The sequence below is a fragment of the Ctenopharyngodon idella genome, chromosome 3 (assembly GCF_019924925.1).
Source record: "Ctenopharyngodon idella isolate HZGC_01 chromosome 3, HZGC01, whole genome shotgun sequence".
NCBI classification, from domain to species: Eukaryota; Metazoa; Chordata; class Actinopteri; order Cypriniformes; family Xenocyprididae; genus Ctenopharyngodon; species Ctenopharyngodon idella.
The window spans coordinates 5,639,469-5,657,461 of record NC_067222.1 but is presented as its reverse complement, the minus strand read 5'-3'; the positions used below and the strand labels follow the sequence as shown (position 1 = coordinate 5,657,461).

Genomic DNA, 17,993 nt, shown 5'->3' with positions numbered 1-17,993 from the left:
TGTAGATGATTTGGTAATTTAATCTCCTGATTGGTTACATCATGTTAATACACTTAGGGTTTATTACTTAATCTAAGTACTAATTTTAAAATATGACTAAGTCCAACTAAACATACTAAGTATTGCATCTAAGTGATGAAATGTAAAAATAAATAAGGTAAGGAAGTAAAGACTATGTAGAATGCATGAAGTCTTAAAGGATTAGTTCACTTCAGAATTAAAATTTCACATCACAGAGCAGTACAAGACGAGCATTTGTGGTTAAATGTATATCATTTTGATGCGGGCGAAGAGAAGATTAATGTTTATGTTTTAACATTTCAATCATATTTTTATAGAAATAATATATCTGGTAACGCTTTAGATTACAGCCCGGAAAGTACTGCGTAATTACAACGTATTTACAGCGTAACTTTCGATAATTATAGCGTACCTATAAAGTAAGTATGTGTAAGTATAGGGGAACAATATGAAAAGTCTTGAGAATAAAGGGGTAACAAAAATAACAAATTATTTATAATTTGTTATGATAGACAACAATCTTACGTTTGGGAGCAATTTAGCGAGAAAGTGCACTGATTAAGTTGTTTCAAGGCAAGTAGAAAGAACTACTGCAATCTTTTTTAATACATGGGGAAATATACTTTTGTTTCATGTAGTTACAGGGTAAGTATGACATTGCGGGCTGTAAATTAAAGTGGTGCTTGTTACGCTCTTGTTTCATGTAGTTACAGGGTAAGTAATATATATATATATATATTGTTATGTTCCATGTATGTTTTGTATTTTATTTTGTTGTTTCCTCCCTCTCTTATGTTATCTATCCATCGAGTTGTTTTAGGTTGATCTTATTGGACCGGAAGACCAGCAATCATCGTGATGTCATGACGCTCTGACGTCACGACCAGCGTTCTGCCAATCTGCGGGTTGCTGATTGTTTAAAGGGCTTTTGACGGCGTCCATCTGCAGTGAGCGTTTGGGCTTCGGACCTCACTCACCTTTGTCGAGCCAGAAGCACTCAGCCAATCTACGTGTCTTTGAGCCGTCCTCCATTGTACTTCTGGTTATTTATGTAGTAAGTTTAGTTAAGGCGTCGTATACGCCGAAGTTTTCGGTTTTGTTTCTACATTTTATTTTTGGTAGTTAGTTTAGGGGTGTGGGCGCTAGTTAATGGGGTTTTGTTTTGATTATTTCTTTTGTTTGGCGACACCCTCGTTTTTTTTTTTGTTCTTTTTGAGTTTGTTCTCTTGTATCGTCCATTTTCCCACCCGTGTCAATAAAGATCGGGTTATTTTTGCAACCCTTGTTGTCTGGTCTGCTCTTCCTCACACTGCAACAGCTGCATCTCACCTAAATGTTGCGTTCATTCCATTTAACATCTGTAAACACGTAACAATTATTGGTGGCAGCGGTGGGATATCCTCTTTAGGATATCTTTTTCTTTTGGAATGAATTTGTGAGATGCACTGTTGCTGGTGTGTTGGTGGATCGGTCAGGTAATAAGGATTGTTTGTGTAGTCGGTGAGGGCATGCTTTGCGTTAATTGACACCAATTTTGGGGGCTTAGTGTTCAGTTCAATTATCATGGCTGATTTTGATTTGAATAACTTTGTGAGTGCACCAACTGTCGAACAGCTAGATAAATGTCGGAAGGACGATTTATTAGACGTTGCGGCGCATTTTCACATTAAAGTCTTGAAACAGCAGCTTAAACGCGAAATCAAAAGGGTTGTAGTGCATGGCTTGAGGGAATTGGGTGTGCTTAAACTGGCTGATAGTTCCTAGCAGGGTCCAGGTTCTGATGGTGGCGCTTCGTGGATTGGTGAGGAGGAAGCGAGTGATACTGCTGAGGCGGAGGGTTCCGATGCCAAAGCTGTTTTACCGCCCTTCGATCCCTTTTCTCCACCCGTGATTGGGACTGGAGGTGACTCGCGGCTCAAGTATCGTTTGGCAGTCCAAGCGGAAGAGCGCGAGAGGGCAGCGGAGCGTAAGGCCCAGTTGGATCTGCAACTCCAAGTTCGCCGTATGGAAATAGAGGCGGACACGCAAATCAGGTTGCGGGAGTTGGAACTGAAAGCAGCCAGAGATGCCCCAGTTTCCCCGGTGCCGCTGGTGTCTACTGCTCAACCTGCGCAGACTGCTGCTGTTATGACTGGCGTGAATACGGCGAGTAAACACATTTCTCTTGTTCCACAGTTTAGGGAGTCAGAAGTTGATTCATACTTTAATGTATTTGAACGAATTGCTTCTGCTTTAAATTGGCCTAGAGATGTGTGGCCTTTGCTACTGCAGTGTAAGTTAACAGGAAAAGCTCAGGAAGTATGTGCTGCTTTGACTTTGGAAGATAGTTTAAATTATGATGTTGTCAAATTGACAATTTTGAGAGCTTATGAGCTCGTACCTGAAGCGTACAGGCAGCGTTTCAGGAACCAAAGAGCACGAGTCAAACGTTCGTAGAATTTGCGAGAGAGAAAAGTATGTTGTTTGACAAGTGGTGCACCTCAAACAAAGTTTCGGATTTTCAGGCACTTCGTGAGTTAATTTTGTTAGAGGAATTCAAAGGTTGTATTCCTGATCGTATTGTTGTCTACCTAAATGAACAAAAGGTGGCATCGTTGTCTCAGGCGTCTGTTCTAGCTGATGAGTTTGCGTTGACGCATAAGAGCATTTTTGCTCCCGTTCGTATTGACAAAGTTTTGTCTAGTTCCGTTGCTTCGAAAAATGTTTCAAAGCCTAAGGAAGATCGAGATTGTTTTTACTGTCACAAGCCGGGTCATCTCATTGCTGATTGTATTGCTTTGAAGCGCAAACAGCAAGGTAACGCTTCTAAAAGTGTTGCTTTTGTGAAGCCTGTCGATATCGTTAATTGTGAGCTTGGTGATAAGTTAGATGTTGGCTATCAACCTTTCGTTATGGAAGGATTGGTATCTGTCAGTGATCAGTCTTCGGATCAAGTGAAAGTGACTATGTTACGTGATACAGGGGCGATGCAGTCCTTTATAGTGGCTGGTGCGCTGCCGCTCCCAGAACAGACTTTTTGTGGTACCCATGTGTTAGTGCGAGGCTTTGAAATGAACGTTATGAAAGTTCCTTTGCATCAGATTTATTTGAAGTCAGATTTGTTTACGGGGTTTGTTAAAGTCGGCGTGCGTGACACTCTGCCTGTGCATGGGGTGAGTTTCATTCTGGGTAACGACATCGCAGGTGGGAAAGTCGTGCCGTTGTTAGAGGTTTGTGATAAGCCTGTTTTGTCTGAGTACACTGACGAATTGTCAGAGAAGTTCCCCGAAGTTTTTCCTGTTTGTGCCGTGACGCGAGCGCAGGCTCGTAAATTTGCTGATGCAGATGACTTGTCCTCTACTTTTATGTCACCTATTATTATGAATGACACTTTGCCAGTTGAGGAAGGTAAGTCAGTGGATCAAGCTCTTGTTTTGAAGTTAGACGAGGTGAAATTGTCAATGACTCGTGAAAAAGTAATTGCAGCTCAGAAAGAAGATTGTTCCTTGCGGAAGTGCTTTTTCTCTGTTGTTCCTTTGGAAGTGGCCAAAGAGAGGAAAACCGCTTACTATATCGAGAACGGGTTGCTAATGCGTTGGTGGTGTGCGGATGTTGCGAGCGATAATGAGTGGACTTCTGTACATCAAATTGTCATTCCTGTATGTTACAGACAGACTGTACTTTCTCTAGCTCACGATCATGATTTGTCTGGGCATTTGGGCGTTAAGAAAACGTATCATCGAATTTTGAAACATTTCTTTTGGCCCCGAATGAAGGCCGATGTAACGAAATTCTGTAAAACATGCCAGAATTGTCAGTTTTCAGGTAAGCCAAATCAGGAGATTCCGCGTGCACCGCTTGTTCCTATACCAGTGATGGGGGAGCCGTTCGAGCGTGTTATTGTTGACTGCGTTGGACCGTTGCCTAAGTCTAAAACTGGTAACCAATACTTGTTAACAATGATGTGCGCAGCGACGCGCTTTCCCGAAGCTATTCCGCTGAAGAAGATTACAGTGCCAGTGATTAGTAATGCACTTGTAAGATTCTTTTCTATGTTCGGCCTTCCGAAAGTGGTTCAATCTGATCAAGGTACTAACGTTTTGTCAAAACTTTTTGCACAGGTGTTGAAGACCTTAAATGTTTCTCATCAGACTTCGAGTGCTTACCATCCGGAAAGCCAAGGAGCTTTAGAATGGTTTCACCAGACGTTAAAAGCTATGTTGCGACGCTATTGCATGGATACGGGTAAGGATTGGGACGAGGGCATACCTCTGGTCTTGTTCGCTGTCAGAGAGGCAGTACAAGATAGTTTAGGATTTAGTCCTGCCGACCTTGTATTTTGTCATATGGTGAGGGGTCCTTTAAAGATGCTTAAAGAAGATCTGTTATCCTGTGAGCCTAATACTAAAATTCCTGTGCTTGACTATGTAAGTAAATTTCGTGAGCGGTTGCACAAGGCGTGTTCAACGGCAAAGGAGTCATTGTTGAGTGCGCAGGTGGCTATGAAACATCAATTTGACCGTAAAACTGTTCAGCGTCACTTTAAAGAAGGAGATCAGGTGCTGGTTTTATTGCCAGTTGTTGGTTCTGTTCTGTCTGCACGATTTTCGGGTCCATATGAAGTGAGTAAAAAATTGAGTGACACTGATTATTTAATCCGAACTCCCGAGCGCAGAAAGAAATCTCATGTATGTCATGTGAATATGCTGAAGGAGTACCATGTCAGAGGGTCGCTACAAGATGTTTCGAAGGTAGATGAGCTTGATACTACCTCTGTTGCTGCTCTTATGTGTGAGGTGGCTGATGTCGCTACGCAAGATAAGGACGATGGAGTGTTAGTGCGCCACACGTATCAGCAGTGCGTTAGGCTGAAGAATTCTGAGATGTTGAATGATTTGACTTCTCATTTGTCTCATTTACCGGATTGCCAAAGAAGTGATATTGAAACATTAATTCACGATTTCTCTTTGTTATTTCAGGATGTTCCTTCTCGTACTACGGTTTTACAACATGACATTGATGTATGTCATGCCGTTCCTATTAAGCAACGAGCTTATAGGGTTAACGTTGTTAAACGTTCGGTGATGAAAGCTGAAGTCGAGTATTTACGTGAAAACGGTCTAGCCAAGCAGAGTTTTAGTCCGTGGAGCTCCCCATGTCTACTGGTGACGAAGAGTGATGGGTCCGCTAGATTTTGTACGGACTATCGCAAGGTAAATTCAGTAACTGTTCCTGACAGTTTTCCGTTACCCCGCATGGAAGATTGTGTAGACAATCTGGGGTCTGCTAAGTTCGTCAGTAAACTAGATTTACTGAAAGGTTACTGGCAAGTGCCATTGACATCTCGAGCGTCTGATATCTCTGCTTTTGTGACTCAGGATGACTTCATGCAATATTGTGTTATGGCTTTCGGCATGCGCAACGCACCAGCTACGTTCCAGAGGCTCATTAATATTGTGCTTGCTGGTGTTCGAAAGTGCAATGCGTATCTGGATGATCTCGTGATTTATTCACCCAACTGGTCCGCACATGTTGCAACGTTAAGAGAGGTGTTTGAACGCCTTCAGAGTGCTTCGTTGACATTAAACCTTTCCAAATGTGAATTTGGTCAAGCTACAGTGACGTATTTGGGCAGAGAAGTGGGTCAAGGGCAGGTCAGACCTATAGGGGCAAAGGTAACCGCGATTGCAGATTTTCCAGTTCCGACCACACGAAAAGAACTTCGCAGATTTCTGGGGATGGCCGGTTATTATCGGAATTTTTGTAAAAATTTCTCTACTGTGGCCAGTCCGTTGACCTCACTCCTTAGTCCGTCACGTACTTTTATTTGGAGTGATGACTGTCAGAGTGCTTTTCATAACATCAAAGTTTTGTTATGCAGTACGCCTGTTTTGACAGCTCCTGACGTGGGAAAAGGCTTCAAGCTGGAAATTGATGCAAGCTCGGTTGGTGCAGGTGCAGTGCTTGTACAAGAAGACGCCAATGGTATTGACCATCCTGTATGTTATTTCTCGCGTAAGTTCAATAAACATCAGTTGAACTACTCTACCATCGAGAAAGAAACTTTAGCTTTGCTATTGGCCTTACAACACTTCGATGTTTATGTGAGTTCAAGTAATTTGCCTGTAGTTGTATTCACCGATCACAATCCTTTGGTGTTTTTAGCACGCATGAACAATCAAAATCAGCGATTGATGCGCTGGTCTTTGATCGTGCAGGGTTATGATCTAGTGATTAAACACAAGAAAGGTTCGGAAAACATACAGGTGCTGGTCATATAATTAGAATATCATCAAAAAGTTGATTTATTTCACTAATTCCATTCAAAAAGTGAAACTTGTATATTATATTCATTCATTACACACAGAATGATATATTTCAAATGTTTATTTCTTTTAATTTTGATGATTATAACTGACAACTAAGGAAAATCCCAAATTCAGTATCTCAGAAAATTAGAATATTACTTAAGACCAATACAAAGAAAGGATTTTTAGAAATCTTGGCCAACTGAAAAGTATGAACATGAAAAGTATGAGCATGTAGAGCACTCAATACTTAGTTGGGGCTCCTTTTGCCTGAATTACTGCAGCAATGCGGCGTGGCATGGAGTTGATCAGTCTGTGGCACTGCTCAGGTGTTATAAGAGCCCAGGTTGCTCTGATAGTGGCCTTCAGCTCTTCTGCATTGTTGGGTCTGGCATATCGCATCTTCCTCTTCACAATACCCCATAGATTTTCTATGGGGTTAAGGTCAGGCGAGTTTGCTGGCCAATTAAGAACAGGGATACCATGGTCCTTAAACCAGGTACTGGTAGCTTTGGCACTGTGTGCAGGTGCCAAGTCCTGTTGGAAAATGAAATCTGCATCTCCATAAAGTTGGTCAGCAGCAGGAAGCATGAAGTGCTCTAAAACTTCCTGGTATACGACTGCGTTGACCTTGGACCTCAGAAAACACAGTGGACCAACACCAGCAGATGACATGGCACCCCAAACCATCACTGACTGTGGAAACTTTACACTGGACCTCAAGCAACGTGGATTGTGTGCCTCTCCTCTCTTCCTCCAGACTCTGGGACCCTGATTTCCAAAGGAAATGCAAAATTTACTTTCATCAGAGATCATAACTTTGGACCACTCAGCAGCAGTCCAGTCCTTTTTGTCTTTAGCCCAGGCGAGACGCTTCTGACGCTGTCTGTTGTTCAAGAGTGGCTTGACACAAGGAATGCGACAGCTGAAACCCATGTCTTGCATACGTCTGTGCGTAGTGGTTCTTGAAGCACTGACTCCAGCTGCAGTCCACTCTTTGTGAATCTCCCCCACATTTTTGAATGGGTTTTGTTTCACAATCCTCTCCAGGGTGCGGTTATCCCTATTGCTTGTACACTTTTTTCTACCACATCTTTTCCTTCCCTTTGCCTCTCTATTAATGTGCTTGGACACAGAGCTCTGTGAACAGCCAGCTTCTTTTGCAATGACCTCTTGTGCCTTGCCCTCCTTGTGCAAGGTGTCAATGGTCGTCTTTTGGACAACTGTCAAGTCAGCAGTCTTCCCCATGATTGTGTAGTCTACAGAACTAGACTGAGAGACCATTTAAAGGCCTTTGCAGGTGTTTTGAGTTAATTAACTGATTAGAGTGTGGCACCAGGTGTCTTCAATATTGAACCTTTTCACAATATTCTAATTTTCTGAGATACTGAATTTGGGATTTTCCTTAGTTGTCAGTTATAATCATCAAAATTAAAAGAAATAAACATTTGAAATATATCAGTCTGTGTGTAATGAATGAATATAATATACAAGTTTCACTTTTTGAATGGAATTAGTGAAATAAATCAACTTTTTGATGATATTCTAATTATATGACCAGCACCTGTAATTGCTGATGCTCTGTCTAGAGTTTATTAAGCTGGGAGTAGAGTTAAAGAAGAGAATAAAAAGTGTTGTTTTTTTTTCTCATTTATTTATTTTTTTTAGGGGGGGAGTGTTATGTTCCATGTATGTTTTGTATTTTATTTTGTTGTTTCCTCCCTCTCTTAGGTTATCTATCCATCGAGTTGTTTTAGGTTGATCTTATTGGACCGGAAGACCAGCAATCATCGGGGGGGGGGGCGTTCGCCTCCATTGTACTTTTGGTTATTTATGTAGTAAGTTTAGTTAAGGCGTCGTATACGCCGAAGTTTTCGGTTTTGTTTCTACATTTTATTTTTGGTAGTTAGTTTAGGGGTGTGGGCGCTAGTTAATGGGGTTTTGTTTTGATTATTTCTTTTGTTTGACGACACCCTCGTTTTTTTTTTTGTTCTTTTTGAGTTTGTTCTCTTGTATCGTCCATTTTCCCACCCGTGTCAATAAAGATCGGGTTATTTTTGCAACCCTTGTTGTCTGGTCTGCTCTTCCTCACACTGCAACAGCTGCATCTCACCTAAATGTTGCGTTCATTCCATTTAACATCTGTAACACGTAACAATATATATATATATAAAATAAAAAAAAAACACAAACAATCTGATATCACTGACTCCAAAACCTTTATTTGAAAAACAACTTTATTAAAAACAGATTTAAAGTTACAACACTTCTTATTTGTTTCTCTTGCTTGGCTTCCTCCTCCTCTTGTTCCTCTTCTTCTTTTTCTTTCTTTCCACTGATGAATCTTAAGAGGGAATCCCATGTCATTTGCTAATCTGTATTAAAAGAAAATACAGTACACCCGGAAATGTGCTCACCGTTTACTCATCTTTTACCCTCATGCCATCTGAGATGTATACGACTTTCCTTCTTAAGATAAACACAAAACAATTTTTTAGAAAAACAAATAATCTCTGGGAACGCTTTATGCAAGTGTGTTCCTAAAAGTCGAAGCATCAAACACTACATACAGCAATAACTACAGTAATCCATACGACCCCAATGGATGAATCAATGTCTTCTGAAGTGAAACAGTACGTATTTGTAAGAAAAATATTTTAAAATTTTAAACTTTCGACCAACTGTAATCTGCACGTGCATGAGAGGGTTGAGAGTTCATGCTTGACGTAACTTGAAGCGTGACGAAACAAACAAGTTCTCGCGCGAGTTTCACATGAATCTCCTGAGAGAACTTCATGAAAGCTTCACGTTGCTCATTACAATATGCTTCGTCAAACTCAAAGTCGACTCTCATGCAGGCGCTGGTGACAGTTGGTCGGAGGCGAAAAGATGAATAGCCTAAACCATGAGAAAATTTCTGGGTGTACTGTATTTTCTTTTAAAGGGATTCCTTCTTAAGATTCATCAGTTGAGAAACAAGAGGAGGAGGAAGCCAAGCAAGAGAAACAACAACAACAAAAAAAGGAACAAAAACGTGTGACTTTCTGTCAGGACTTTAGAACTTGAAATGAAAAGTTGATTTAAAAAAAATGAATAAATGAATAATAAGTGTTGCAGACCTGTTTTTAATTAAGTTGCTTTTCAAATAAAGGTTTCGGAGTCAGTGATATCAGATTGTTTGCGTTTTGTTTTATTACTTACTCTAACTATATGAAACAAAAGTGTAACAAGCACCACTTTAATTTACGGCCCGCAATGTCATACTTACCCTGTAACTACATGAAACAAAAGTATATTTCCCCATGTATTAAAAAAGATTGCAGTAGTTCTTTCTACTTGCCTTGAAACAACTTAATCAGTGCACTTTCTCGCTAAATTGCTCCCAAACATAAGATTGTTGTCTTTCATAATTTATTAAATAATAAGTACCCCTTAGTTCTAAAATACTTACAGTATAAATAATTTGTTATTTTCCTGGTTGTTACCCATTTATAACCAAGACTTTTCATATTGTTCCCCTATACTTACACGTACTTACTTTATAGGTACACTATAAATTATAGAAAGTTACGCTGTAAATTCGTTGTAATTACACAGTATTTTCCAGGCTGTAATCTAAAGGGTTACCGGAAATTTTCATTACTAAAACATCGAATTGCCAGATTTCCAGTGTCTACCTTTAAATAATTTGGCTGGACAACTAAAAAACTAACTAAACGTGATTTTTTCACAGTTCCACACTCTAGTGAGTTAAGGTCTTTTGCCTTTGTAGGGCAGGGCTGTAGGTTTTACATATTTACAGTAAATATTTTTGAAGTTTTGAAGTTTTTTAAAATAAATATTTTACCAGAATTCTGCCCGACTTCCCCACGTCTTATTTGTTTTTCAAATTATGCCTTTGTCAGAATTCAGTTTGTCCTTCACCACCGCTGTAGAATTGCTGCCATCTGGAAAGCAGGATCAGAGTGAACTAGTGAAAATGGAGTGACGATATGAATACAATCGAAGGACAGGTAGAAGAGAGAGACTACTGGGGGAGTAAAACGGAGTTTATTTTAGCCGTGGCAGGAAATGTGGTTGGACTGGGTAACGTGTGGAGGTTTCCTTACCTCTGCTACAAGTACGGAGGAGGTATGAGGCAGTCCAAATGCACAATTGTTGGGTTTTTGTTTGTTTGTTTTGTTACAAAAAGAAATTATTTTTAATCAAATTATTTTCAATACATTTAACAACACACTCTGTCTTAGCATTGTGTCAGTGGTAATTTAATAATATATTATTGTACTAGTGTGTTCTCAGGTGCGTTCCTGATACCCTACCTGGTGTTTGTGGCTACTTGTGGGCTTCCTCTGTTCCTACTAGACATAGCAATGGCACAACAGTGGATGATAAACAGCTAATGTCCTGTGAAAGATCCTGTCAAGATTTTTGTTGTAAATGTCTGTAAATGACATTTTTAAACCGTAACCTGACTGAGGGCATTTCTGCTGTGCCATAAAGTTTGGGGGTCTTCCTAGATTGTCACCTGCTGATATCACAAAGGCCTAACCACATTTAATCTTGAAATAAGCCTTATACATTGTAGAGGGGTCTGGGGAAAACAAAACTACAGAGCTTATTTTTTAAAATCACATTCTCTGTGAGATGTTTCTAATAATGCTATAATATGGTTAGATAACATGTTACTTTTATTTATTATATAATGAGAGCATCAAATTACAAAAATGAGCAGAATATTTTTTGCTGTTGCCATATTGGGGGAAAAATAAGGCAGCTTGTGCAGTGAATTTCCTATGGGAGCTAAAAGAGAAAAGAGAGGGCTCCTGCAGGAACAGAGAGAGAAATGACTGCTGGGGTAGTGAAGGAATACTTTCCTGTTCCTACAGATGATTAGAGAATGATTAGAGATGGTTGTAGAACTGCTTCGAGAGCAGTGGCTGAAATCACTGCTGCAGCAGTGAGAAATAAGTTTAGAGAGCAGTGGGGGAGATATCATTGCTGTGGTAGATAGAAATAAAGTTTTAGTCTGAAAGCTGATGCGAGAGCACTGGCTGAAATCACTGCTGTGACAGTGGGGAATAAAGTTTGATCTGAAGAGTGTTGCAAGAGAGGTGGCCGAAATCACTGCTGCGACAGTGGGGAATAAGGTTTATTCTGAAAACTGATGAGGGAGTGGTGGCCAAAATACCTGCTTTGACAGTAAAATTAAATTCACATTTATTTGTATAGCGCTTTTCACAATACATATTTCAAAAGCAGCTTTACGGATATTCATGTATCTACATTTCAATTTAGAGTGATCTGTCATTAGAGGTCACTGTGTCCAAGTAATGTATTTCAGAAATGTACATACTGTCACTAGTGTAGATGCGATGCACCCTTTCTATCTCGACTGATTTGTTTTTAAGGGAAGGAATCCACTTAGATAGCTGTGTTTGCACAAAGCCCACAGGGTCGGTGCCCTCTTCTCTAAGGCCAACGAAATGAATGTTGGATTGCCAACTCTTATCTTCCAGTCTCGCCATCTTGTCTTGTAGCATGTCTACGGCTAGCTTAACTTCAGCCGAATCCTGCTTTACTTTCCGAACCGCTGATTGAATGTTATCAAAGTTGTTACTGATTAAGAGGTGTACTTCAATATACTGCAGTTCTTTCTTGTAAGGAATCTCTGTCAGTAGGTCACGTGATCTCCTACATGTTACTTCTTGCTTTCATCCTGCGCTTATCATTTACTTCCCCCCACTTTAAACCTATCAAATCCACATGATGTTCTGCTGTTCTCTTTTGAATGGGAACTCACTGCATCCACTGGAGGGCACAATGGGTAATGCCTCTGATATGACTGGTGTTTGAAGCATGAGTCTAAAAACGCAAATGAACTTGACATTTTTCATTGTTTTCATATCTCAAAATGTTTTTGTTTTGCTATGTATACACACAAGCTTTTTTAATTGATTTCAACTGATTTGCGAACAGATCCTTTGAAACAGGAGACAAATCTCTTTGGTCTTTTTAAAATTTTTACCAGTTTGAATTTTTACTTTATTCAAAACTACAGATGACTGATTAATAACGTAATCATAACTGAAACTATTTGTATTTTCATTTACTTTCAAAAGAGGGAGCAAAAAATAAAGATAATTATGTATATTACAATAAATTAAATGTTTTAGTCTTATATTGTTTTCCTTTACATAGTGTGTTAAATATAGAAATATACAAGCAAAAACAATGCTTGTTCCCAAAACACTGCTTGCATACAGACTCTGGTCTACTCACACTCAACTCTGCAAGACAATGCTTGTGAACTAGCTTCACCAGCTCTGTTTTGATTGAGAACAGTATGACTATGTTGGTCCAACAGCCAGACCAGCACTAACCAGCATAAACCAACCTGGACCAGCATGTAATTAATGCTTATTTATGCTGGATTTTTGAGCAGAGTCTCTTTCTGGACTGGGGCGAATCTAGATATTCTGAAATGTTTTTCTTTAGTGTTCATTCATACACTAAGTAAATGTTTAGACATTGGTCAGAACATTTTGTCTTTCATCTCTTGAGCTGCATGCAGGATTTGTCCAGGGCTTCAATAAGACAAGAGGGAAAATGTGTTATTTCTTTGTTTTTATTTTTTTTACTATACTTGTTACATGATTTACACAAGCAAATGCAGCATTAGGCAAAATGTTTTTTTATAGGTTTTTTTTTTTTTTAATCTTCAATTTTGATATCATCATATGAAATATTAAAGTTGTTATTTCATTATCTGTATATCTACAGCTAATTTCACCTCTAAAAAAATCAGGAAAAAACTCTGTAAAATTCACCACCACAAAAACAATTCAATTTTAAATTAAATTTTGTTGAAAGTGCGGTAAGTGATTTCTGAGAAACGCTGTTGAAAGTGGTTCAGACCAAGCACCAAAACACACTTGTAGCCAATCATCAGTATGGGGTGTGTCCACTCATGATGGGGGAGGTGTCTGTGTTGCATGGTGTTTGAGAGTTTGTGAGTTCTACCACAATAGAGGTGTGATCCCTCTGGGTAGGGACATGTTTATTATGGTGATTTGAAAGATAAACAGTTCTTCTCAGAAATCGCATACTGCACATTTAAATGTAGCATATATTTTATGAGTAATTGAATCTTGTCAAGCTCTCATATTTGCTGAGATGTTGATGACTTCAGAATCTCTGTCATGTGTAATAGAAACTCTTACTGTGATCATAGTTTCATTCTTTCATTTTTCTATTCTTCTCCATTATATACATTGATCCAAACTCTCAATAGCATCCTGTTTTGTGTATTTTTTCCATTCGTCTGGAATCTTACCCTTCCCCTGAAATGTTTTGCTGTAGCTTTTTTCCAGATCTTTCTGGAATCTGCACACAAACCACTTCCAGTAGGGCTGATCGGAGTGGTCAGGGGTGATGCTCCATTCTGCATAAACTCCTCCTGCTGTGCTGTATTCTTTATATTTAAACTGACCATCTGGTGTATTAAAATACTGATCACTTCCCACTAAACTTGTACAAAGATTCTGTGTTAGACCATGATATGTGCCATTAATTCCATCCACTCTGTGGAAAGCAACTCTGTGATCTTCATGATGGTTTTCTATGGTGTTGGTGCAGACGGCTCCACAGAACGGACACCGAACCCAACAGCACTGACTGAAGTGATCAATCAGAATCTGGTGTGGTTTGTCCTTATAGTCAAGATTTACTAGAAATGTCTTTCTGTTGAATCTACTGCTGATGTCAGACATTATAGCAGGAAGTTGTTTTCTCATCACATCTTCTAGAAGCGTAAAATCATCAACAACATCATGTTTCACTCCACTGAGGTCTTTTTCAGAGAAGATCAGCACATCTGAGAGCTGCTGTGTGAAACTCTTCAACCACAAACCAACATCTCCTCTGTTCACTTGAACATGTTCAGTAGATTCATGTGCTGCTTTCATGATCTTCTGCTGCAGGAGTTTAATGTTCTCCTTCATCTTGGGTAAAACACTGACACTGAACTTATCAGTGATGTACTGACTGACTTCATCTCTGATGAAACTCTTGAAGTGATCTCTGGGATTATGAATGTAGTTCATGTATTTTCCAAAATCTTCCTCTTCTGCTAGTGTCTTCAAGATGTGTTTCTCCAGATTTGATCTGTTTCCATTCAGTGATTCACAGTTTGATCTCATTTCATCTGTCAGATCTCTGGCAGTCTTCTTATAGACACTCTGCTCAATGGATTCTTTCAGTTTCTGACAGATGATCTCACCAAAAATGGTAGCTGATGTTGCTTCATGACAGTATTTCTGGAAAATACTATAGTACTCTTCTCTCTTCTTCTTAACATATATTTCAGGATCATTGGCTTCTCTGAACAGCCGATGTTGGTCACTGATCATCTTGTTTGCTCTCTTACAGATGGAATAAACCAAGTCCATGACAAATTTACTCTTAAACACATATTTCACTGGTCCTTCCTCGTGTTCTTTTACTCTTACCCTGATGTAATCTGTGAGTTGTGGAATGCAGCTGATGTTGTAGCCCATCTTTGAAATGTTAAATGACTGAATAATTTTGTCTGCTTGCTGATCAACATCTGTGACCAATGATCTTATTTGGGCTTCATCCTCTTTAGAAAGTGCTAATTTGATGGCATTTTTAAAATCTCCTGTAAATCCACTGGACCGGTTTCCCTTTACATAATCAGAATAACTTGCCACAGAAAACATATCCCTGCTCTCCATCCAGTGATTGAAAAAAACACCTCTATAGATGTCACTGTGGTGCTTTTTCACATCTCTCATTATGTCAATGTCTTTGATTGGAAGAGTGTCTGTAATGATCTTCTTCACATATTGTTCCAAAAACAAATCAAACTTTTTCTTCAGTGTTTCTTCATCAATTGTTTTGTCTTTGAGTTTCAAGGCAAGTTTTTTGCTCTTTTCATAGAGAGTGTTTTCATGATTTATCCTCTGAGCATCAATAATTTTCTTCAGATATCGCTGCTGAAGAATCTCATTTAATTTCCTCTTTTTTTCTCTTACAATGTTTTCCTGAATCTCTTTGATTTTGATTTCAAATGATGTTTTCCACTGAATCAGTATATCTGCATCAGTGTCTTTCTCAAAGTATTCTGACATTGATTTCTCCACTTCTTCACTTGTCTTCTTCAGTTCTCTCTGAAGATCAGTTTCATCAACCTCATGAATTTCTTCATTTTCTATTTTGTTGTGTAGTTTGTTCTCAATTTCCATCATGGCACTGTGAACACTCCAGGACCACTTGCTGTATTCAGTCTCCAGTTTCCTGTAGGCTGTGACCTTTTGGAGTTAAAAGCAACACAAATCATTCAATAACCTTTTGGCAAGTTTTGGTGGGTTATTATTTCTGTTACAATTTCTTTTTTTTTTTTTTTTTTTGTAATAACAGAACTTGTACTGAACACTCACCTGTACTGAATCATCAGTTTCAGAGCACATCTTCATCTCTTTACTCTTAGTAAGTCTCAGATATTGATAGTCAGAAATCTGTTTCTCCCTCTCACTCCTTTTATCATCATGCTCTTCTCTTCTCTTTCTCTCTATGTCACGATTCTGTCTTTCTTCCTCCATCATCATCTTCATAATCTCTTCTTCATGTTTGCCTACCAGTTCTTCTCTGACTCTGTCCATCAGGATCTTCATTTGTTGATCTTGTTTTTCTCTCTCCATCTCTCTGAACATCTTACATGAGTAGAAACTCCCTCCGTTCGCTGTCACCATGTTGTCTATCTTCTCCAGTAGATCAGACACCTGTGTTCGGTCTCCAGTCTGATTATTATTGAACACATGGAATCTGTTTCCACACACTTCAATCAGCTTCATCACAGGAGATCCAGGTTTCCCCAAACACTGATCAACTGTTTTATCCTTCAGATCATCTCCTCTGGTGAAGAGCACCATGGTGTACATTAGAGATTTCTCCCCAAATGTCTCTTGAATGATCTTCACTGATGTTTCTTCTTCTTGAGTGAATCGTTGTCCTAAATTGAGCACAACGATGAACACATGTGGTCCAGGCAGTATCATGGAGATGCAGTGGCTGATTTCTCTCTGGATCTCCTCATTGGTAAGTTCAGTACTAAACAGTCCTGGAGTGTCGATCACAGTAACGTGTCGGCCGTTGATTTCAGATGATTCTCTCTGACTCTCTTTAGTCACTGATCGCTGAGATGTTTCTGCTTTAAACGCGTCACTTCCTAAGATGGTGTTTCCTGTTGCACTTTTCCCAGCTCCAGTTTTTCCCAGCAGCACAATCCTTATTTCATCTTCTCTCTCTGTTGAACCTGTAAAAGAAGAATTGCATAAGTCAAAGTCAAAAATCCACTTGTCCTGGACAAGTATTGAGCCCTTCTCAGTGTCATTTGGAATCAGAAATGGGTTCAAGTTAATCAAAAAAACCTTGATTAACTGAATCAGGTGTATTGGGACTAAACTTTGTAGGAAGGTAGATCTCCAGGAGCATTACTGTCTTAGTAATGCAGTCCACTACAGTCCATGAAAGTTTGACCAACAGTTGTTAAATGGGACGATCTAGCCTATGGAATTGTTAATCCTGTTTCCTAGCAACTGTGACAGCTGACTGAAAACAAAACATGGTTCACAACCTGTCTAACCATGTTCAGCTTGGTCCATTTATGTACGTAATAAAAAGTATATAAAACTATATACTATATATACTATCTATAAAATCTACACTTGAACAACATTCAACATACATTTTTTTCTTTTAAAATTTGTATTATTTGTGTAGAATGAAACCAAATACTTAATATTAATATTATACTTATTAAGTGTAATCTAGCATGATCTATCAAAAAAAAAAAAAAAAAAAAAATATATATATATATCCCACTGTCACTGGTGTGCAATAAATATTGAGATAGCCTGGGCCGTGAAGGATTCATTCGTTCTATCCTTCGTGGCTCAGGAATAAAAGGACAAGTTTGTGGGCTGCATTTGAAGGACCCTTTAAAATGAGAGAGCCTTCATCACGATGCTGTGATACAATCGGCCTTCAAAAGATGCAGCCCCTGAATTGGGACACAGCTATTGACTTCATGATCATTACCTTGAAAATGAATGTCTGTCTGTAGTTTTTTCATCTGTGCATCAAAAAATGTCTCTGTGGAGAAGAACTCTCCTCTGTTTTCTTCCACCATCTGCTCAATGTTCTCCATCAATGTGGACACTTGTGTGTTGGGACCAAAGAAATGATGTCGTCCTCCAAAACTCTCAATGACAGACTTTGTTTCTTCATTGAGTTCTGCTGTCTGATGCTCTGAACTCTGCATTATGAGGATCATGATGTGTTTGTTGATCCTTGGGCTGAATATCCTCTGGATCTCCTCCATTTCTGCTTTGTCTTCATCAGTCATTGGAGCGTCAGGAATAATGAGGAGGAAAACATGAACTCCAGGATCACAGAGAAAAACACAACGGAGAGTCTGATGCATCACTTCCTCCTCTGAGAGCCGACTGAGAGCTTGAAGCTTCACCAGACTGATCAGACGGCCATGAAGCTGCACGTCTCTCCTCACACACTCTGATCTTCTGTCTGTCTGCTGCAGGATCAGCTCTGATATGGAGGATTTTAATGTCCCGTCACGACCACACACAACTAGATTCAGCTTCACAC

The 17,993-nt window shown here is 39.3% G+C and overlaps 1 protein-coding gene across 1 annotated transcript; it reads right to left on the bottom strand.

Moving 5' to 3' along the window:
• Positions 1–12,378: 12,378 nt before the first annotated feature.
• Positions 12,379–17,993, bottom strand: LOC127508641 (interferon-induced very large GTPase 1-like). The gene is made up of 3 exons (XM_051886770.1): positions 17,427–17,993; positions 15,767–16,641; positions 12,379–15,637 (listed from the first exon to the last, which is right to left on the bottom strand). Exons 1-3 carry the CDS (start codon positions 17,809–17,811, stop codon positions 13,571–13,573), a joined length of 3,327 nt encoding a protein of 1,108 aa, XP_051742730.1. The 5' UTR covers positions 17,812–17,993; the 3' UTR covers positions 12,379–13,570.